The 23,052-nt window shown below is 45.2% G+C and overlaps 1 protein-coding gene across 3 annotated transcripts in view; it reads left to right on the top strand.

The window, feature by feature from the left end:
- The window catches only part of Sms (spermine synthase), a 107,004-nt gene that overhangs the window by 75,203 nt on the left and 8,749 nt on the right, over window positions 1-23,052 (top strand). For all 3 annotated transcript variants that reach the window (XM_069302687.1, XM_069302686.1, XM_069302688.1), the window contains exons 7-9: window positions 15,233-15,387; window positions 16,379-16,468; window positions 22,780-22,974. In XM_069302687.1, coding sequence (XP_069158788.1) covers window positions 15,233-15,387; window positions 16,379-16,468; window positions 22,780-22,974 — 440 coding nt within the window. The remainder of the gene's footprint in view (window positions 1-15,232; window positions 15,388-16,378; window positions 16,469-22,779; window positions 22,975-23,052) is intronic.

Raw genomic sequence — 23,052 nt, 5'->3', positions numbered from 1 at the left:
GGACAACAGAGGGTGAGCGGCCAGCAGTAGCAGATCGGGTGGGCAGCAGAGATATCAGACTAGGACTATCACAGACTGGCTTATAAGTCTCGCCCGATCCATCCCCCAGCCCCCTCCATTGGGGCCTGACAGTTGAGTGAACAGCGCTTCGGATTTGTAGTTCTGAGGTTCTGGGTTCCATTCCAGGTGGAGGCGGAAACAAATGGGCAGAGTTTCTTTCAACCTGATGCTTCTGTTCATCTAGCAGTAAATAGGTACCTGGGAGTTAGACAGCTGCTACGGACTGCTTCCTGGAGGTGTGTAACAAAAAGGAGGCCTAGTCGAGGACCGGGCCACAGGGACACTAAGTCCCGAAATCACCTCGAGATAACCTCAAGATAGATGGCCTGGGAGGCAGACTGCCCGAGTGCCTGACATCACTCATATTTTTACTGTGATTGGCTGCCACCATAACTGAATGCCTGACTGGTTATGAATGACTGGATGCTACATAAGAGGCAGTGAAATCTGTGAAGGCAAAATGTAACCGCTGGCCTAGTGAGGGCAAGTGTGTCACAACAAACCCAATAGTGGCCTCAGTTTAATGAGCACCAGACATGGTGAACTCAATATCGTATTCCAGATTTAACAGCCAATTATTCGGGAAATAAGGCACCAGTTGCCAATCTCAAATTCAGTCGTTAGAACCGGCGAAATGGTAAATCTGAGGTTCTTAAATAAAGTGGATACTGTATTTTGTTTCTATTCACCAATATGAGAAGTTCTGATCCACTTGTTAACTAGATGATTATTACTGATGCAGCATTGTTATTTAGATAGAAGAGGTGGTAGTGGATGTTGGTGGTGTTGGGGTGACTGAAGTGGAGACTAATGGTGATGAGGTAACCTCAGATGTTAAAGTATTTGGGTCAACATGTGATGAGTCAGGTGCAGGTGGTGCAATGTAAACTTTCTTGGAAGCCTTTGCAAAAGATGCTTTAATTGATATTTGTGTTGTTCACTTCACTCTTGTTAGCAAAAACTTCATATACAAACTGTAGTGGCTCATCATGTCCTCAGTGTTCAACTCACTGTTGCTTGTTTCTATAATTGTCAGAATACCTTCACAATATTGAACTTTTTCCGTTACCTCTTTCCTTTAACACTTCTTCATCCTCCTCTTCACCATCACCTTCAATGTACTCATCATCATTGATGTTTCAAACTGGCTTTATACAACTCCTAAAACATCAATACAACTGGAAGACAACATTCCAAAGTCTACTCCAAACTCTACCACAGCCTCAGTCTTTGTGTCAAGAATGAAAAATTACTACCCAAATACCACAGAGATTTACGTAAATGGAGCTTGCATCCTCATGAACGGCGCACCCTCGGTCACTAGTGCTGTATGGATCCCACAATACCATCTCAATCAGGGATGGCAGTTACCAAACCAACTCTTATTTTCACAGCTGAATTTTATGCCTTATGTCAAGCTCTCCAAATAATCACAACATTACCAGTTGGGATATATACAATCTGTAGTGACTCCAAGAGTGCGATTCAAGCAATTACGTACTCTTCAACAACATGCCATTCATCTGATCAGCCGGGCTGTGGTGGGTATGTGGGCCTGCAGGCCGCTCCAAGCAACAGCCTGGTGGACCAAACTCTCACATGTCGAGCCTGGCCTTGGGCCAGGCTTGTGGAGTAGAAGAACTCCCAGAACCCCATCAAGCAGATGCAAAGAGTTTGTCTACCCATGCCTTCAACTTCTTCATCAACATTGATTAAACAGTTATGACACCTCTATCCAATGGGTCCCAGCGCATTGTGGTATACTCCATAATGAACTTGTAGATCAACTAGCCAAAGCAATGCACAATACACCTCACATTACCCGTCATCCAATTCCCCATGTTGCACGTAAAGGAGCCTTCAAAAATACCATCACCCAAGATTTTGCAACAAAATGGAAAACGTCATGCTCACCTTTGTACGATGGGTCCATTAAAAAGAAATAGGAAACTTGGAAACATGTCAGATATAAAAGCAGAGAAATTGATGTAACAATGACCAGATTAAGGCTGGGACACACCAAACTGGCAGCACACAGCTCTAAGTACAAAACAGACATCAACGAACTCTGCATCCACTGTCAGGTGCCTGAAACAATCGAACACGTCCTCCTTCACTGCTTCTGACATCATAGTGCCAGAGTAAATTTCAAACAAGTATTTATCGCACTTAAAATACCCTTTACCATCGAGCATATATTAGGAGATGGTGATCTCTCGTTACAGGAAAAATATCAAATAGTCAAAGCACTGGCTAAATATCTCCAACTAAATGTTGACCAACAAATTGGGCTACATCTGACCCGTTCCACATTTATACCTGGCACCAGCAACAGCTAAAAACAGAAAACAACTGGCTAGTCACAACACCTTGGATCAGCTGACACTATAAACACAACATACCGCCCTACGGTGCGGCAAATCTCCCTCTTAACACTATCGGTAACTTTGGATCGAACTCGCGTCCATTATTTTTCTCCCGAGTCCTAACTTTGGACCGGACTTGCGTCCACTACAAAAATATTTGTATAAAATTCATTTTTTATCCAATCGACCTAGGAATAGTATCAAAATAAGTGCCTTTAGAATGCGCACAATTTGATACCAAAATGAAAGATGTAACATGAAACTTGATGTCCGAACACTTATATGATTATAAATAGGTTTCTGGGGGGAGCCCCGTCGGCTCCCCGGAGCTTTACCGGCTGATATGCTAATGTCAGACTTTGGCATCAGTCATGTGTATGGAGTTCTAGGGCCTACCGGGGACCACGAGCCAGAACCTGGCCCCCCTCAGAGAGGCAAGGGGAGCAATGGCCTATAGAAAGCCCCGTGTGGTTGGAAGCATTCTATGTCTGCCATCGATCGGGTCAAGCATCCAGAAAGGTAAGCATTCCAAAAGAAACCCCTATTCTGGTGAAAATTGCTACCTAAGCCGAACTAGTGGATAGAACTCTTCAACAGAAAACAAGGAAACTAGTATGACGTCATACGTCACCGCGCCGCTGTCTGCGCAGCTCCCCCCTCCCCGGGAGGGGGAAGGGGGAGCCCCAGACCTCCCACGCCGGCTATCCACCCATCAGTTCTTCGGCTGATGCTATAGGCAATGGTTATGTGCTCCGGCTCCAGTGGTTGTTTCAGCACTGTACCTAGAGTGTGGTGTCTGTTTTCTAGGTGGTGCGTGAGCCGGGAGTGATTCTCCAGTACTCGGGCTGCATGCGCCTAGGGTTCCCTTCCCTAGGTGCCCTGTAAGTACTGCCCTTGGGGCTTGGGGCCACCTTCCACAAGTTCCTTGGGTCCTGCCCCTCCTTGGCCGTTTACTGCTTGGTTTTCGGCCGCTCTTTGTGTGCTCGGGTGTTCTGTCTCCCTTGTTCGCCTTAGAGTAAGGGGCAGAGCACTGGTGGGGTGCGGGGTACTGTGCAGCTTGTCTTTACCAATCATAGCGGCCGGCTCTGTTCCGCTTGGGTACGCTGTCCTCTTGCGGGGTTTTCTTTTTCTTTTTGTTTATCTACCTGGTGGGGGGTCTGCCTTCGTTCTTGCCCCTTGTGTCCCTTGTGTTCTGAGTATTTTCTGGTGGTACCCCTGCTAGGTCCCCGTGAGTGTACACGTCCCGGGGGTTCAGCTCTTAGAAAGTTGTTTGGTAGCTTTGGGTGCCGGTTAGCAGTACCCTGCCTGGGATTACCTGAGCGCGAGTCCTCTTAAAGTAAACGCTCGGGACCCTGGGAAACCCCTGGGGGCGCGCGGGTCCGATGGATGTGACCCCAGAGCCCCCCCTCGCTTCCAGCGAGTTTGAGGGTTGCTCTCACCTTTTGTCTCTGGGTGACTCTCTGTTTTGCCTCCGTCTGCTGCCTGTGGGGTCGGTGACACCTTCGACCCGGAGTCCTGCGAGTTTGGTTGCTCGTTGTGGCTCGGTTACCCAGTTGTGCTAACAAAGCGGGTGCGGGCAGCTGGGGCGTTGCACTTGAGCCTTGGTGGTGGCAACGTTCTCGTGGTTTCCGCCCCGGGAGCCCCGGGGCTGCCCCGTTGTAGTTCGTTTTGGGACTTGGGGGTGTTGGTTGCTTCGGTTCCATCCACGCCCCCTTGTCTTTCCCCTGGTTCACCCTTCCTGCCTGCATCCGGTTCCTTACCGTCTGTAGGTTCGGGGCGGGGTTTTTGGTGGTGTTGAGACTCGGGCAGTCTCGGGGAATTCCCCTTCCGGGGTAGTGACGGGGGCATTTGGGCCTGTTCCTCCAGCCGTGTTGTATGAGTCTGCCAGTGGGTTCCCTTCCTTAGTGTTTTCACGGCTGCCCCGGTTTTCTGGTACGGCTGGGGCTTTGGGGAAACGGCTCAGCCCCGGGGCCTGTCGTGTAGGTTCCCGGGGCTGGGGAGGGGCTGACTTGGGGGGGCCTTGGCCCCGTTAGACCCCGTGGGGTTTTTTTATCCCCCTCTAGGCGGGGCTTGTGGTTACGCGGAGTGGGGTCTTTCCTCCCCACTCGCCGTACGTGCTGTTAGACGTCGGCCCCTCCCCGGGCTCGGTTCCTTGGCCTTTGAGTCGGTTGGTTCCGTCCTGTGGGTGGATGTTTCCACCCCCCGTTTTTGGGACGGTGTTTTTGTCATGTTTCCCTGTTCGATGGGGTTCTGCGTGACTTCTGATCTCGGGTGCGCCTGCGCCTTCATATGCCTTCGGGACTAGTGTTGGCTTCTGTGTTCTCGAGGGTACGGGAAGGTTTTTCGCTACTTCCCGCATTCTTGGAACGTCTGTCGGCTCCTCGTACTTGTCGCCCTGTTGGGCTACTTGTCGCCCTGTTGGGCTACTTGTCGCCCTGTTGGGCTACTTGTCGCCCGGTTGGGCTACTTGTCGCCCGGTTGGGCTACTTGTCGCCCGGTTGGGTTCCTTTTTGGGCTCTTTGCTTCTTTGGCCGGTTTTATTGTTCCTGCTTCCTCTTTTGGCTACTTTTCTCGTGCAGTAGTCCTGGCTGGCGCCTTCCCGCAGGGAGGGTGTGCGGTTCGGCCAGCGTGTTATGCGCATGCGCCGTGGAGTTTGTTTTGGTCTGGGCGGTGTTTCAGTGCTGGGGTTTTGCGCCCTTTTTTGCTACAGTGCTTCGCCTCTCGTTCTTCTCCCTGGCTGCGGTATGTGCCCCTTCGCGCCGGGGGCGTCCTGGTTCCTAGTTGTGGGGAGGACACCGCGGTTTTCCCTGTGTACTGGGTGTGGACCGCCTCCTTCGCCTCTCCCTGTTCTCCTGTGGGTCCGGCAGGGTCCGGCTCTGGCGTCTTCACCTGGCGGTGCTCCCAAGTTCTTCTGGGCACGGTTGAGTCGTGTCAAGTTCGTGCCACCATTCGCCAGGTGAGTTTCTGCGGTCTGGCGTCTTTTGGCCGGGCGCTGGATGCGGCGGTGTTTATATACCTGTCTTTATTTAGGTGTTTTTTTGTACGACTGAGACCGTTCGCACACCAGTGACTGTCCCTTTATCACCCCTTCCTGTCCCCCTCATGTGCATGTCCAACCCATGCTGGAGTCATTCAGGGGACCCTCCTTTTTTAATGTTGTGAGGTGTGGGGGTTGTAGGGTTGGTTCTGTACTCACCTGGTGAGGCTCCTGGCTGTGCTTGCAGGATTTGAGCTCTGGCTCTTGGGTCCCGCCTATCTGGTAGAACTTGCGGGATAGTACCAGTGGAGTGCAGTGGTGCTATTGGCACTTTTGGGGAACACTGTATTACCATCAGTGGTCAGTGCTTGTTACACGACCTACTTGCGAGCATAAGCCTTCTTGCTGGTTCGTCCGTGGACTTCCAGGGCGCACTGGCCTGTTTTCGTATGGCGGTTCCGGCCCGTCCTGGTTGTGGGGGTATGTGGGCCAGTGGACTGCTCCTAGCAGCTGCCTGGTGGGCCATCCTCTGGCCGGTCTGGCCTGACCTTGGGCCGGGCTTCAGGTGTAAAAGAGCTCCCAGTACCTCATCCAGCAGGTATCGAGCGGGGTTTCTCCGCCGTCGGTCGCCTGGTGCAGGTTTCTGGGCCTGCGGGGTTTTGTCGTGTCTCCGTTGGCCCTGTCTGGGGTCTGCCTGCTCCGTTCTCTGCCTTTGCAGAGGGGAGTTGGTATTTACATGTTGCATGTTGCAGTGGTGCCTGTTGCTGCTACTGCACGTGTGCATTGGTACCGTGTTTCACGGTGGCGTGTCCTTGTTCCTGTGTCCGGTTGTGGAGTGGCACTTTGCTGCCGTTTTGTGCCTGGGGATTGCGTGGGGTTTTTGTCCCTGCCTGATTGTCCACCCCTTATTGTTCTCCTGGTTTTTTTTTTTTTTTGTGCTTCTGCTCTTTCTTCCTGCCTCTTCTGCAGCAGGGATGTTCTGCGTGTGTTCTTAGGCGTTGGTCAGCCTGTGTCCTGTGATGTGCTTCTTTATCTCGGCCTATTGCAGTTGTTCATGCCCCTTGGTTCGGGTCCTGTTCTGGCGGCGACCCTTCCGCCTTCTTTGGTTTTCCTAGCTTGCACTGCCGTTTTTTTTTTTTGGGGGGGGGGGGGTTTCTTGCGATGTCTCGCGTCGGATCCGTCGTTTCTGAACTCCTGGCGGGCTTGCATGCTTTGGGGAGTTTTTCTGTTCGGCAGACGTTCCGTCTCCTTGTGCCGCCTGGGATTCGGTGGTCGCGCCCGAGATCTTCTCGCGGCTCCGCCTTTTTCCTGGGCTCGGGGGGGGGCCTTGTCAGGGCTGCTTATGTTCTGCCTCGTGGTCTCGCCTCCGGTTGGTTGTCGGGTGGCTTCGTGGTAGGTGTCCCACCCGCGTGCTTCTCTTGGCGGCAGTATGGGTATTTTGGCGGTCCTTCCTTTTCCTGTCCCTTCTTAGGTGGTTACTCTTGTTAGCTTGGTTTACTCTCGGCTTGGTTTTCTAGTGGGGGTTGGGGGCCGTCGTCTTGCCACATACTGTCGCCTCTTTTCGTGCGGCGCAGGCGGAGCCGCTTCAGCTTGCTTTCGGTCTTGGTGTTGCTTCTGCACCGTTAGTCAGCTGTCTTGTGCGTCGTTTCACCTCCGGCCTGTTCGTGCGCCGCTTGCACCATCCTGGTCTCTGGTCAGCGTGCTCTATCTTCTCCTCGGTTGGTAGTGCCCCTTCGGTTCCGGTGTTTTTTCGTCGGCTCTTTCCTTTGGGCCTTTGCCTCTGGGGGTCCGTTCGCTGAGTTTTCTTGCTCCTTCGGTTTTAGCGTTTTGGTTGTTTGATGGCAGCAGTCTCCATCTTTTCTGGCGCGGGGTGGGGCTGCAGCGTTCTGGAGGGGTCCAGGGTTTGTTGGTGCTTCATTGGTCGGGCCGGGGGTGTGTCGTTTTTGTGTTCAGTGGCGGCCCTCCGCTGTTGTTTGCGTGCCACGGCGTTTGGGTCCGGAGCGCGTTTTGCGTTGATCCGGTTCTGTCCTTCCCGGTTCGCGGGTGATGATATCCCGGGTGGTCAGCCGTGTTCTTGCGGCTTAGCTGCCTGTGTTCTTCCCTCATGCCTGTGGCGTTCGTGGCTTCGCTGCTCTCGCTGCCGTCTGGGCGACGTGGCCTTGCAGTCTTTCGGGCATGGATTTTTGGTGTTCGTGCAGGGGCCTTGCTGCTCGTGGTTCTCGTGTTGTTCCCTGGATTTTCGGGGCTGTGGCGCCTTGGGTTGGCGTTTGCTGCCGGTTGTCTCGCCTCCTTGGGGGGTGCGTGGTGTCCGCCTCCCGGTTTTGTCCCTTTGACCTTCCTCTGTGGGTAGTTAGCTCCGGGGAGCCGACGGGGCTCCCCCCAGAAAACCAGCGTTGAATGTAATGAAACGCCATTTTCTGGGTGAGACCCGGAGGCTCCCCGGCAACCCTCCCTCCCTCCGGTCGGCGTTTTTCGCGTGTTTTGACATCCAGCCTCAGAACTGATGGGTGGATAGCCGGCGTGGGAGGTCTGGGGCTCCCCCTTCCCCCTCCCGGGGAGGGGGGAGCTGCGCAGACAGCGGCGCTGTGACGTATGACGTCATACTAGTTTCTTTGTTTTCTGATGAAGAGTTCTATCCACTAGTTCGGCTTAGGTAGCAATTTTCACCAGAATAGGGGTTTGTTTTGGAATGCTTACCTTTCTGGATGCTTGACCCGGTCGATGGCAGACATAGAATGCTTCCAACCACACGGGGGTTTCTATAGGCCATTGCTCCCCTTGCCTCTCTGAGGGGGCCAGGTTCTGGCTCGTGGTCCCCGGTAGGCCCTAGAACTCCATACACATGACTGATGCCAAAGTCTGACATTAGCATATCAGCCGGTAAAGCTCCGGGGAGCCTCCGGGTCTCACCCAGAAAATGGCGTTTCATTACATTCAACGCTGGTTTTTTGGTCAAAATTTGAAAATATTTGTTAAAATTCTATTTATTGTGCTATTATGTTGGGACTAGTTTTAAAATGTGCGCCTTTACGTCGCGAACAATTTGATACCAAAATGAAAGATGTAACACAAAAAAAATTTATGTCAGAACACTGGAAAGATATAAATAATTTTGTGATGATGAGCTTCCAGAATTAAAATATTTGTTAAAATTCCAGTTATTGCTCTATTATTATGGGACTCGTGTTAAAATACGCGCCTTTTTATTGCGAACAATTTGATACCAAAATGAAAGACGTAACATGAAAATTGATGTTATCAAACTGAACGAGTATACACATTAAGTTGCAGTGTACAAATTGGTGCTCGTTCACGGGTAACTTTAGGCTTTTCTGTGGGGAGGCACTCCAAACTTTTGTACATTATATTCATGCACATCTATAATGAATTTAATTGCGAACACAATGATACCAAAACGAGTGACGTAGCACGAGAATTAAGGTGAGAAAAATGGAACGAGTATGCACATTTTACTCATTTTGTGCTGTCACGAGTAACTTTTGCCGACTTTAGGCTTTGCTGTTGGGAGTCACGCCATGCTTTTGTACATTATATTTATACACACCTGTAGGGAATTTAATTGCGATCACAATAATACCGAAACGAGCGACGTAGCATGAGAATTAACCCTTCAATTGCGCATCGCATCATATGATGCTTTGACCGACTTGCAGTAAATTGCGCATCACATCATATGATGCTTTGGAGTACTACGTAAGCTTTAAACGGACCGCGGATACATGGGGTTCACCACACCTTCATCAGGGCTCTTGTAAACAGACGCCATTTTTTAAAAAAAATCGTGGGCCAAACTCCCGGGTGTTAGGGGCCTCAGTATTGAGTGAGCTACCAAGCCTGACGCACGCAGCATAAGCTCACAGCACTACTGTTTAGCTTGTGACCACAGCATCGATTAAAAATGCCATAATATACTTGTTCATGCTATTATGTAGCGATGATATTATTACAGAAGACCCCTGACTGTGATAAAACTGACCAGGGTTCTGATAATAGCAGGATTGTGATGATATTTGGCGCTGTGCGCCATGGAGGGAGGAGTAATGCTGTGGGAGGGAGGATGGTGGCGTTGTCTTTTGAGTGTGTGTGGCCACCTTTTATTGACTGCACTCACCATACCAGCTTAGTGGTTCACTATGGTGAACACAAATGTAGATACTTATATATAACGTGTGTTTAGTGTGAGATAACAGCGAGAGTAGGAGGTTGGGAGCCGCCATTTTGGTGAGGGGTGGAGCGTCGTCTGCAGGACTTATCATGTTGTTTACTGATGACCACGATGGTCTTTGGGCACCATACCAGTTTACTTGTACAAGTATGGTGAATAAAACAGGTAGATATTTATATATAATGTGTGTATATAGCATAATAACACCACAAACAGTATTGTTGTAGGAGAAATATTAGTGCGTCTGGCCTTGAGGGCGGCCGCCACCAGCTGACTGTGTGAGTAATTACCTAAGTGTAATTACCTAAGTGTAGTTACAGGATGAGAGCTACGCTCGTGGTGTCCCGTCTTCCCAGCACTCTTTGTCATATAACGCTTTGAAACTATTGACGGTCTTGGCCTCCACCACCTTCACACTTAACTTGTTCCAACCGTCTACCACTCTATTTGCGAAGGTGAATTTTCTTATATTTCTTCGGCATCTGTGTTTAGCTAGTTTAAATCTATGACCTCTTGTTCTTGAAATTCCAGGTCTCAGGAAGTCTTCCCTGTCGATTTTATCAATTCCTGTAACTATTTTGTATGTAGTGATCATATCACCTCTTTTTCTTCTGTCTTCTAGTTTTGGCATATTTAATGCTTCTAACCTCTCCTCGTAGCTCTTGCCCTTCAGTTCTGGGAGCCACTTAGTAGCATGTCTTTGCACCTTTTCCAGTTTGTTGATGTGCTTCTTAAGATATGGGCACCACACAACAGCTGCATATTCTAGCTTTGGCCTAACAAAAGTCATGAACAATTTCTTTAGTATATCGCCATCCATGTATTTAAATGCAATTCTGAAGTTAGAAAGCATAGCATAGGCTCCTTGCACAATATTCTTTATGTGGTCCTCAGGTGATAGTTTTCTATCTAGAACCACTCCTAGATCTCTTTCTTTATCAGAATTCTTTAAAGATTTCTCACATAATATATAGGTTGTGTGGGGTCTATGTTCTCCTATTCCACATTCCATAACATGACATTTATTAACATTAAATTCCATTTGCCAAGTGGTGCTCCATATACTTATTTTGTCCAGGTCTTCTTGAAGGGCATGACAGTCATCTAAATTTCTTATCCTTCCTATTATCTTAGCATCATCAGCAAACATGTTCATATAATTCTGTATACCAACTGGTAGATCATTTATGTACACAATAAACATCACTGGTGCAAGAACTGAACCCTGTGGTACTCCACTTGTGACATTTCTCCATTCCGATACATTGCCTCTGATTACTGCCCTCATTTTTCTATCAGTCAGAAAATTTTTCATCCATGATAGAAGCTTACCTGTCACCCCTCCAATATTTTCCAGTTTCCAGAACAACCTCTTATGTGGAACTCTGTCGAAAGCCTTTTTTAGGTCCAGATAGATGCAGTCAACCCAACCATCTCTTTCCTGTAATATCTCTGTGGCTCGATCATAGAAACTGAGTAAATTCGATACACAGGATCTTCCAGATCGAAAACCATACTGTCTGTCTGATATTATATCATTTCTCTCTAGGTGTTCTACCCATTTAGTTTTGATTAGTTTTTCCAATACTTTCACTATTACACTTGTCAATGATACAGGTCTATAATTGAGGGGGTCTTCCCTGCTGCCACTTTTGTAGATTGGAACTATGTTAGCCTGTTTCCACCCGTCTGCTACGATTCCTGTACACAGGGATGCCTGAAAGATCAGGTGAAGTGGAATGCTGAGCTCAGATGCACATTCTCTCAGAACCCATGGTGAAACGCCATCTGGGCCAGCTGCTTTGTTCTTACCGAGCTCCTTGAGCATTTTTTCCACTTCGTCTCTAGACACCTCTATGTGTTCTATGTTGTTCTCTGGAATTCTTATTGTATCTGGTTCTCTAAAGATTTCATTTTGTACAAACACACTTTGGAACTGTAGCTATGTCTCTGTGCCTTTACTCACCATACAAGCTTAGATGTACAGTTATGGTGAACAAGACATGTAAATACTTATATATAACGTCTGTATATAAAAGCAAAAACAGTATGGTGGGTGGAGAATGGTGGCAAGTCAGGTGAGGTGAGGTGAGGGAGGGAGTGGCAGCCAGTCACTGCCTGCCACTGTCACTGCCACTCGGCATACCAACTTAGTGGTTTGTCATGGTGAACAAAACATGCAGATACTTATATATAACCTGTGTATATAGTGTAATAACCGACAAAGTATTTGTTCACTGTTTGATGAACATAATTGAATCAACAATATGCACACCACATTTTTGAGTACAGCGATGATTCACTCATTTTATTATATAAATATATCACACTACACACTATTGAATAATATTACAGCAAAAAAACTACGAAAAATCAATCAGAGACATTGAAATAATTAGGTAATTATCTCTTTGTGGAAACTCTGGCCTGACAGCTGGCGATCAACAGACTGCCTGGGACGCACGCTCAGTCAGTGCCTGATTTTTGCCACACTTCCCCGCCTTATAGTGGGCAATATATGCTGCTTACGTTTTTTTTTATTATTTTTCCCGTGATCGTGATCAGTGAACACAAATTAACAGGTTAGGAAGAAATAATATTATTTTTTTTTTTTTTTTTTTTTTTGTGGGTGTCAAATGGTATATAGCTATGCGCCATTTAAGGGTTAAGGTGAGAAAGCTGAAATGAGTATATACGTTTAGGTGTCACCGCGCGGTTACCCGCACACTCGCCCGCACGTCGGGTGCATGACCCCTAAGTTGACCGCGCGCCTGTCCAGTGACCGATAGTGTTAACATACACCTCTGTTTTAGTCGCCGCTCCTCTATCTACAACACAATGCAACAAGCCCTTTAGAAACTTATCAACCTCAACATAAACGCATCTCCCAACATCTGTACTGGTGCAGTCATCTATAGGACAAATCCTTTATGCAAACTGCGCCTATTATCAAGAAAGAGGAGGAGGTTGGGGCTTGTCATAATGTATTCACTTATCCATGTGATCTAGTGTTTCTGTCACCAGTTCTGCTATCAGTTCTGGGAACCTAATCCTCCTGACACAGGCTAGGAGTGCCTCTCTTAATTTGTTCTTCTCACTAACTTTCTTGGCCCTAAATCCTTCAACATCTGCCCCTCGTCATCTTCCTCGGGAAACTGACCTGATGCAGTCCAAGGTTTTCTCCAACCATTTCTAAGTGTTGTTAGCTTTACTTTACCCATGCTCTAGCAATAGTCCAAATAGCTGACTTTATTGTTCAGATTTAAAAAAAATGTCCTTAATTCATATGCAGACGATGAGTCACAATAACGTGGCAGAAGTATGTTGACCAAACCACACACTAGAAAGTGAAGGGACTACGACGTTTCGGTCCGTCCTGGACCATTCTCAAGTCGACAATCGACTTGAGAGTGGTCCTGGATGGACCGAAACGTCGTCGTCCCTTCATTTTCTAGTGTGTGGTCTGGTCAACAGTGTCCTTAATTGTTCCTGGCTGATTATTAAGACGTCTGGCAAACGTCCTGTTGTAGTAGTGCTTAAGGTTCTTAATTATCCTTTAATCCATGAGTTAAATCAGTAAAGTTATAATGAGTGGTAAGAATGTACCAATGATGATGTTATTTATGAGCTCATCACCTTGTGGATGTGTTGCACTGTTGTCTAGCAGAAGCACAACACTTTTCAGGTGTTCCTTCACCTTGGGACAAAGTTCTTATTAAACCACTACGCAAATATTACTAGATATCCACCCACCTGACTGGTTCTTATAAATCACAGAGGCACCTAATTGTCTTTAAAGCCCTGATGTTTTTTGCTAATTCCAATCACAAGTACTAATTTAAATTTGTGCTTTTCAGCTGCATTTGCACAGAACAACACAGAAATTGTTTGATAAGATTATAACTCCTCTAAATGATCATCTTCACCACCGAGCCATCGTGTCTGTGGGTAACATACGCCAGTGCAAACTTTTCTTGTCTGCATCATATATCTGTTATGGAGATTGTGTTCCTGCACCATATCTGCAAATTTACTAAATGCTCTTCTGCAGAGTAGCATCAGCAGACTGCCTTTCACCATGTACTCTTATGTACCCAATGGCATGGTAGAGTTTAAAGCTTCTGAGCCATCCAACAGTGTGTGAGCACTGCTCAGAATTTTCGTAGATTGGTGAAATTTGGGAGAATTTTCCATGAGCGGCCAGGCTGTCACTGGCTTAGGTCTCCCCACACTTGTGCTTGTATTACTGCCACACTGCAGTATCAACTCTGCATCTTTGTTTTACTTACTGCCTCTATTACATTACTTTCCCTTAAAAAAAAGTTAAAGATGGTAGCTTTAGCCTTAAAATTATCTGAAAGCAGTCTTTCTAATGACATATTCAGAGTGCACAGCACTTATTGGGATTCAACTCTACACATTCTTAATTACTGTAGTTTCACTTTTTTTTTTATCATATGTCATCACTGACCTCTTTCTTTTCTGTATCCTGTTCCTTGAAGTTTTCACTGACACAATGGGTGCATTTGGAGGCGTTTGGAACAGGTGCATGGATGTTCCTTCAAATTTTTGTTCCAACAAATTCACGGAACGAACATTCCAGTCTTGTGACATATCCAAACGATGGGCCGTGAAATGTGACATTACATGGGTAGAAGGCACTAGAGTGGCACCCAACATAGTCACTGGGCAAACTAGGCCCCATCTTCCCCACCCTCCAGGTGGCAGCGAGGCCTAGTGGATGCTCGCCTCAGGACTGAATCGCACCATTTTATTCTGACAGCTCGCCACACCAGTTTATCAGACTCTTTTATACAGACAATCCCAGAATGGGTAAAAGGCATATCCAGATAAGTAGCGTCCGAAAAACACGTGGGCCTTCTGTATTCTCATTACGTGTCCCACTTTCCTAGATGACCATTGTTTACCAGGTTCAGGTACGTTCAAATCATTGTTAACTTGTTTCGCTGGATCTGCAAGATACTTGCACATTGGGATTATGTTCTGGGGAGGTAATGAAGGTCGGTCCATATACAAGTGCCGCCTGTAACAAAATGTCCTTCTCAAAGCAACCAGAGTATCCCCCAACCTGCCTCTCTTTCCTGTTAGAATTGAGGGCATTTTGGGGACATGTGTTTGCTTTGTGAAAACCTTACAAAAATGAATTGGTATTGTGCAATAATGGAATTGGGCACTGTAATTGGAACTTGGCACTGTTGTATTTCTTAGTAATGTAGTTCCATTTTAGTAATTACCAGGGCATTTTCTCTTGACTCGTGTAGTTGCTCTCATTCACACGGCACAATGCCTTTATTAGACTGAACTACTAACCGCTACATGGTTCCTTATGTAACAGTTTGGTAATTGCCAGGGGTGAAAGATAATAAATAGTTAAAGGCTTTCTCTTGGGGAAATTTTGAACTGTATTAGTAGTCTTTACTCCTACAGTATTTTCAGTTTAACAGATATGCCATATTTATCACAAAGTATTATACCTCATTTTAGAACTGGCTTACCAAGTACCTGCATTGTTTGAGGTTTAAATGATACTGAAACTGTTGTAATTTATCTATTGTTTCCATTATTTAAAAGGTTATTACATTAAATATAAAGATTCCTATTAATTTTTGTCTCTTTAAACAGATCTTGCTGAAAGTGATGTGGCCTACACTCATGGGCTTATGAATAAATCACTGGAGAACTTTGAAGAGAAAGAAATCCTTATTCTGGGTGGAGGAGATGGCGCATTACTCTGGGAACTGCTTAAAGAGAAGCCAAAATATGTCACTATGATTGATGTAAGTTCTTATCCTTCAATATTCAGGAATGCTAGAGATATGGCTCTTCTTTTCCCCATGTACTATATCAATATGGGGAATTTGGAGCTAATCTATTGGTGAAATTTGTCCTCTGCCCGATTTAAAAAAAAATGGGTAGGGGAACGAGTGGGGTATGCATTTTCAAGTTATATATGCCAAATTTGTTGTGTTTACATGTCCTTGTTTTATCTGAATCTATTTTGAGACCATATCAGGTCAGTTGCCTAAAATATTGATCTTGGTGGGGCCTGCATGAAATTTCACTCTTATGAAAGATCCTTCGAAAAACTGTACACATGGAACCAGAATTTCACATTTCTAGCTACACTGAAGTTTTCTTCTTCCTCCATGAGAATTCCTCATCTATACGAGGATAGATAAATAATTCAAATCAATTTTGAAGTTCTCACAGTAAAGTGAAGATTTTTTTATATGAAATTTTGTCAGGAAATTTGACAATGTCAGGAAACTCATCATCCTTCTTCTGGATTGGGGAATGGGGGCAGGGTTTGTCCCCTCTTCTAATTCTTACCCCCTCTTTCTGGCCCGGAGATATCTGAGGGTTTCTGGTGGGGTTTAGTTCGGGATGTCTTGGGCAGCTCTGGGAACTGCTCCTACTGATTCGGGCACGGAGGGAGTTGAACCTGTTCATCCAGCCTGGGCTTTGGGACCTTCTTTCTGTCATCCACTTCTTTCCTTGAAGCCTTTCCCTTGGATTCCACTTTTCTATTTCAGACGGTGGGCACAAATGCCGGCTCTACGCTGGGGGGACCTCGACTGCAGCTTCTGGGACTTGGGGGAGGTTGGGTGTGGGTCTCTGGGTCCCGTGTTCCATTCAAAAGGAACATGTGGTTTCTTTGCAGGGGGGAGGGGGGGGCAGGGGGATTTTCTTATCCCACCCCCTCCATGTGTGTGAGTGTGGAGTCGAGCTTGGCACCATCTTTTGATGATAACCTTTTGTCATTTATAGATTGATGATGCTGTGATGGAATCGTGTAGAAAGCATCTAAAGTCTGCTTGTGGAACTTGCTTGGACAACTATAATGGAGAAAACTACAAGGTATGTTCTTACATCAGCCATTGTACATATACCAATAATCTGTTAGAATTTCAAGTTAAATCTTCGTTGATAGGATTTTTCTTTAGCCAAAATGTGACACATGAAGAAACCTGGTTGGCTTCTGTTGCTGCAGTTTCTTAATACTATGCATAATGTACTCATTAAATTTTTGTAATGTCTCGGTTGATAATTAGTTTACCTTGGTATATATCTGCTCCAATTTATGAGTCATAAATACTCATACACTGCCTAAGTTAATCAGAAACAAGTAACATTTAGTGGGGCAGCCAGAGGCTTAGGGCCCATGCAGGAATATCCCTGAAACAAAAAAATTGCTTCTTCTGGCTTTGCTGGACGGACAGGCACCCAGACATCGATCTCTTCGTGTCGGCTTGGTCTGCCTCTTTACATGACGCCATTGCCCGACTGTGAGGCCCTCGAGTAGACAGTTTTCGGCAGGGCTGATCAAGGTGGGGCTACCTTTACCTCCATTGCCCGGTCCAGCTTTTTCTTCGTGTTTTGGCACATCTGGAGTCCCACAGTCGGAGAGTGCTGCTTCTGGCTCTTTGGTGGACAGCTCAGCCTTGGTTTCAGGCGCTGCTTGCATGGTGTCTAGACCCAGGCATTTTTCCACGGCTCCACCTTTATCTGAAGGTGGGACAAGTGACGTACCTCCCTCATTTGGTCTTCTCTTCTGCCTTATGTGTTTGGACTTTGACGTGTATTTATCGCCATTTGTATGGTGATCAGGTAGCTCTTTTAAAGTACAGTACACCCTCAGGGTACAGAACACCACCAGCCTCCCAGTGCAGTACAGTACGTCCTCAGGTACTGGACCTAGATTCAGGAAGCTCCGTGTATTTCTTCGTAAGTGGGTTTGCTACGAAGGTTCCTAAGTGTGTCCTAAGAAGATGCTTAGGTGCAATTCAATAACGTCCACTTAGGAAGAAATTTGTTGGTTCACCTGCGTGCCGATAGAGTCAGACAGTCAGAGAGCAGCAACATTCTTCATATTGAAGATTTAGCACTCGCTTATCGGAGCTCTACTGCCTCCTATTTACGTCGAATTTTCTTATAAAATTAGTATATTTCGAAGTAAAACAATGTTTTTTCAACTTATACAGCCAGCACCGACATTGCAGTAAACAAATATGTTACATTTGTTATTTACCTACGTAATTCTAAGAGATACTGTGTAGCTGTCCTTGTTGCTTGGAAGATGCGCTGACAATTATTGTATATATTTACTGAATTTACCCAAGGGCCACTAACTATTTAGTGGCCTCGAAGAGGACAGAAAGCCGGCGGCTTGTTAAAGGGCCCGCCAATTGTCTTAATGATATTTTTTAGCTGGAATTTGGCATTTACGGCTTCAGCGGGTAGGCGGTTCCATGGGTTTATAGCCCTCTTGGTGGAAAAAACATCTGTTTTCAGTCCTACTTGAGAGAACATACTCTCCAACACTATATCTGTGATTGCCCTGTTATCAGTGACTTCATACCAAATGGTATGAGGTATTTTGAGCTCTGTAATTACTTCATACACTCAGAAATATTGGAAGATATTCTTGTGCTGCACCCAGATTTTGCCAGTGGAGGCTAATAGATCAGCATTAAGTATTTTGTCCTCCTAATTCCATGTATGACTGGCCATCCTTTGAGGTGAGGATGTTGGATGAGCTTGTAGCTGGTTTTGATCACTGTGTGGTCCTTTATACAGAATAGGGAAGCAGCACATTGCTGTGTATACCTAAACATGTTTAAAAATACATTGTTTGAGAGGAGTCTTGTAGAAACTGGTAAGAGTAATTATAATATAATGTTTCCATGATTCAGTGCTTACCTCTTGTGAAAATCGCGAAGAGTTGTTTAGTCAAAGTTGATTTGTTTTTTGTATTGAGGCTGGTATTTTCTAAATTGATTCCATGTACAGTATGTCTAACCATCCTGTGAGATGGGAGTATTAGATAAACTTATAGCTAGTTTTTTATCTACACTGTGTAATATTCCATATAGAATAGGGTAGCAGCACATTGCTGTGTATACCTAATCTTAATAAAAAAAAAATCAGTACTAAAGATTTTAAATTATAGTTTGTATTATTACAAATACAGTACTGTATTATCCTTATTAAATCATGTTGACCATGGATCATTAAGATCTCATGTTGATATGTAATAGTCATATTTCTTTTGAACTGCTAAACCATGCTAATCATTCATTAAATTGTGCATTATGTCTCAATTTTTCACTTCCTTGGATATACTGTACAGTACAAAAAGATAGGATAAAAATAAACCAGTAATATTTCTTTCATTATATTTTTCATTTAAATAACTGCATCAATATTTTTACAGCTGACAGGATTTGTTTTACCATACAGGTGCATTATTTGTTAAAAAAAAATTTGGTTTATTGTTACACACAATGGTACTACATAGCCTTCCCAGCTTGGTGCCTTCTTTTAATACTTACTGATTAAAAAATAAATAATAAATACATTTTATTCAGGAAAAGTAAATACAGTTGATTTACAAACATAATGTTGGATTTATAGACAGAGCTAGTACATACAATACCTAAAGCCAATAATACTCATAGCATTTCGGGCAAGGTGTGGGGGAAAAACACTTAGACTAAAACTTAATAGTAATCGGGATTAGGTATAAATTGTGTTGAAAGAAGCCATAAAAAATACAAAAAGGGCGGTTAACATAGCATAAATCAGCAATTGCACATGTTGGTGAACAGCGTTGTTTAAAAAATAGCAAGACATTTAGGAGGTAAGTTAGGTTACATGGAGTTAATTAGGCAGTACTTGGTTTAACTGTTAAACTGGTTGAGAGAGGTACAGCCTTTGACATGATTTGGGAGGTCATTCCACATTCTGGGTCCCTTGATTTGTAGAGCACTTCTAGTTTGGTTACACACAGCCAAATTGTGTAACAGGAAGAGGTCTTGGACACAAATTTGTTCCATGCTAAATGTAGATGAATCAGCTGACTATTCCTCAGATAAAATAAGTTGCCTCAGCTTATAAGGTAAATAAAATAAGCATTTCTCAAATAAGTAGCTGCCTCACCTCACTGCCTTACTGCTACATAGCCGCCTTCTTTTGATAATTACTTGTTCCACACCCAAATTGTATAACAGGAAGAGGTCTTGGACCCCTACTTCCCTCTCTCTCTTTTAATAGTCTATATAGTCATAATTATAGCTTTAAGTATTCAATGAATAAAGTTTGTGACATTTTTACCCTTCTTACCTAACATCATTTGTGCAGCATATTTTTATTTTATGTCTCACCCAGATTTAATTTCAAAATAAAACCAAACTAAATAAATTAGAAATGGGTATGTATAGCTAAGGTACACCCTTACTACTAGGTGAACAGGGGCATTTGGTGATAGTAAATGATCCCATCGGGCAGGGCTCATCACCTCTCATTTTTCATGTTCACCAGTGTTTATTTACTTCATAACTACGGGTATAATATCTTGCTATTATAAAACTAATTCTACTATCATCAAACACATATTTACTTTAAGTTTCAAGCAGAGAATGCATATATAACTAACACGAAGGACTCCTCTTCACTAGATTCAGTTTTTATAATCTTTTGTTTATGTTCCAAAATCTTAAAATCTATCCCAGTGTTATGTAGTAGAGAAAAATTGAGTTATATCCAGTTTACGTAAAGCTACGAGTGGTCGAAACCACACTTAGATCCCGGAATGAACTTACGAAGGTTTTTCCACTTAGTGTAGCTACCTGAATACCGCCGTAACCGCCACGAAGGCGCTAAGAAGGAAAACATTCGTAGCTAAGAAGTAAAACCTTTGTAAGTACCTTCCTGAATCCGACCCCAGGACACCACCAGCCTCCCAGTGCAGTACAGTACGTCCTCAGGTATAGGACACCACCAGCCTCCCAGTGCAGTACAGTACGTCCTCAGCTATAGGACACCACCAGCCTCCCAGTGCAGTACACTACGTCCTCAGGTACAGGACACCACCAGCCTATCAGTGCAGTACAGTATGTCCTCAGGTACAGGACACCACCAGCCTCCCTGTACAGTACGTCCTCAGAGTACAGAACACCACCAGCCTATCAGTGCAGTACAGTACGTCCTCAGGTACAGGACACCACCAGCCTCCCTGTACAGTACGTCCTCAGAGTACAGAACACCACCAGCCTATCAGTGCAGTACAGTACGTCCTCAGGTATAGGACACCACCAGCCTCCCAGTGCAGTACAGTATGTCCTCAGGTACAGGACACCACCAGCCTCCCAGTACAGTACGTCCTCAGGGTACAGAACACCACCAGCCTCCCATGGTGTCCCTCCTGCAGTCTTCTTTTCAGCAACAGTATGAGATTTCTTGGCAGTCTTTTCACCATTTTCTATATCTTTTCCTCTCGTTCCCCAACTGGGTTGTTTTTTCCTTTCTTTCCTGGCGTTTTCTCAATCAGTGTCTTATTCCGAATACTGTCGCTTCTTGTTATCGTGTGGAGTTGGAGCTGCTTTAGCTTGTGTTTGGGATTGATGTCACTTCTGCCCTGTTCCACAAGCGTTCTCATGCTTTTTCACCTCCGGTCTGCTTATGTGCTGCCTGAGCCTGCCTGCTCGATTTGTGGTGGCCCCTTCAGTCCGGGAGTCTTCATCATCAATTGTCGTTTTTCCCATTCGGTCCGAGAGGGATTCTGGAAGGCTTTGTTTTATTATTGCTTTGGCCTCTGGTTGTAGGGTTAGTGACCTTCCTGCTCTGCTCCAGCACCAGTGGTTGTTTTGTTCATTTGCAGACATCTCCTTTTCTGGCGAAAAATGAGACGGTAGGCTTCCAGAGGGTCCTTTGGTTGTGGAAGCATGGTTTGTTTGGCCATGGATGCATCATGTGCTGTGTCCAGTGGTGACTTAGAGCCATAACCTGCATGTCACCAGTTCTGTGTCAATGGATTTGTTGTGGGTTGCTCCTGTTTCCCTAGTTCTCTGTTCCAGGACTCTTGTGTCTGAGGTTGTCCTCAGTGTCATCATAGCTAGCCAGCCTGCGGTCTACCCTCGTGCTAATGATGTTCGGAAGTATGCCACTTTGTCGCCTGTTTTTGGTAAAATGTCTTGGGCCAATATTCGGTCATGGAGTTTTGTAGGTCTAACGGAGTTTTGGCTGCCAGGTATCATGTCAGTGTACCTGGTCCTCTGCAATCTTGTGTTGCTTTGGGGCATCTGTCGCAGCTGTCAATCTCGCCTTTGCATTGGTACTGGCGGTGCTTCCGCCTCCCAGGTAAGTCCCCAGTTTTGGGGGACTTAAGTTTCAGGCCGGCTCCCCACAACGAGGGGAACGGTAAAAGGGAACTAGCAAGGGGCTGGTTGGACAAAGTCTTGGATGTTTGTTTTTGTATTGGGGATGGAGTTCTTTTGATATTTTCAAGGTGTTGGTCTCATTTTTCAATCATGCAGTAGTTCCCTGGTATACTGGATGCTTCCCTGGTTAATGGCAAGATGATAAACTGTAAATGTAAAGTATTCATGGGCCATTGCTCCTTGCTCCCCTCTGTGAAGGGGGAGCCAGGTCCTGGCTTGTGGTCTCCAGGAGGAAACAAGAACTCTACGACTCATGACTCCAAGTATTAAGGCACCTAATCAGGAAGCTAGCTTCAGAGAGCCTCCGGGGCTCGTCCAGAAATTGGCGTTTCATTACATTCAATATTGGTTGTTTTTGCTGGCTCTAGCTTCCAGTTGAGAGTGTCTAGCTCAAGACACTCTGGGTGGTGTGTTGTGTTCATTGATTTAGTAATGTATCTGGATCAGGATGTGTAATATATTTATGTATGACATGTGTGGTATACTTGTGCATGCAAGGCATAACTTTCACCCCTTTTTTAACCCTTAGAGAGTAGCTATTGCATAGGTCATACCCACATATGCACAAAAAAAATATGGAATTAATAGTTCGTATGCAAAATGTAAGATAAATATGAAAATTAGTGAATATTTATCACTTCAATAGGTGGAGGCGTTCTGCAAGGCTGCGTCTGGCACTTGTCAACGCCTGGTGCTCAACTTTGCTGACGCTTGCTGTTTTATTCTCGGATGTTTTGCCGTTTTATCACTTTTATTCTTTTAGTTATACCCTCAGAGAACTATTATATATCCATATTTGCATTATACGTGTAAAACCCAGACAATAATTGTTTAAATCGTCATATGATGATAACCGCATTGCCTGACGAATCTTCAATAGACAATAATTGCCGCCTTAGGGTTAAACTGTTTTGTTAAGCCATTTTAGCTAACAGTTTGTAACCATTTCAGATAATTGTAGGAGATGCAATATCTTACATGAAAGAGAAGGTAAAGGAAAAGAAAAGCTTCGATTATGTATTTGGTGATTTGACTGATGTTCCAATATCGCCGTCTCCTCGTGGAGAACTGTGGGATTTTATGCGTACAATTATGAACTTGGGAACAAAACTGCTGAAGCCTGGCACAGGAAAGTATATGACTCATGTAAGTTGCTTCATTAATTTGTTTTAACATTATAAATACAAAATGTATACAGTACAGTAAGTATTTTGCAATTACCTG

Source organism: Procambarus clarkii, chromosome 48 (assembly GCF_040958095.1).
Source record: "Procambarus clarkii isolate CNS0578487 chromosome 48, FALCON_Pclarkii_2.0, whole genome shotgun sequence".
Classification (NCBI taxonomy): domain Eukaryota; kingdom Metazoa; phylum Arthropoda; class Malacostraca; order Decapoda; family Cambaridae; genus Procambarus; species Procambarus clarkii.
The sequence above is the reverse complement of the archived record's forward strand: the minus strand, read 5'-3'. Positions and strand labels throughout refer to the sequence as shown.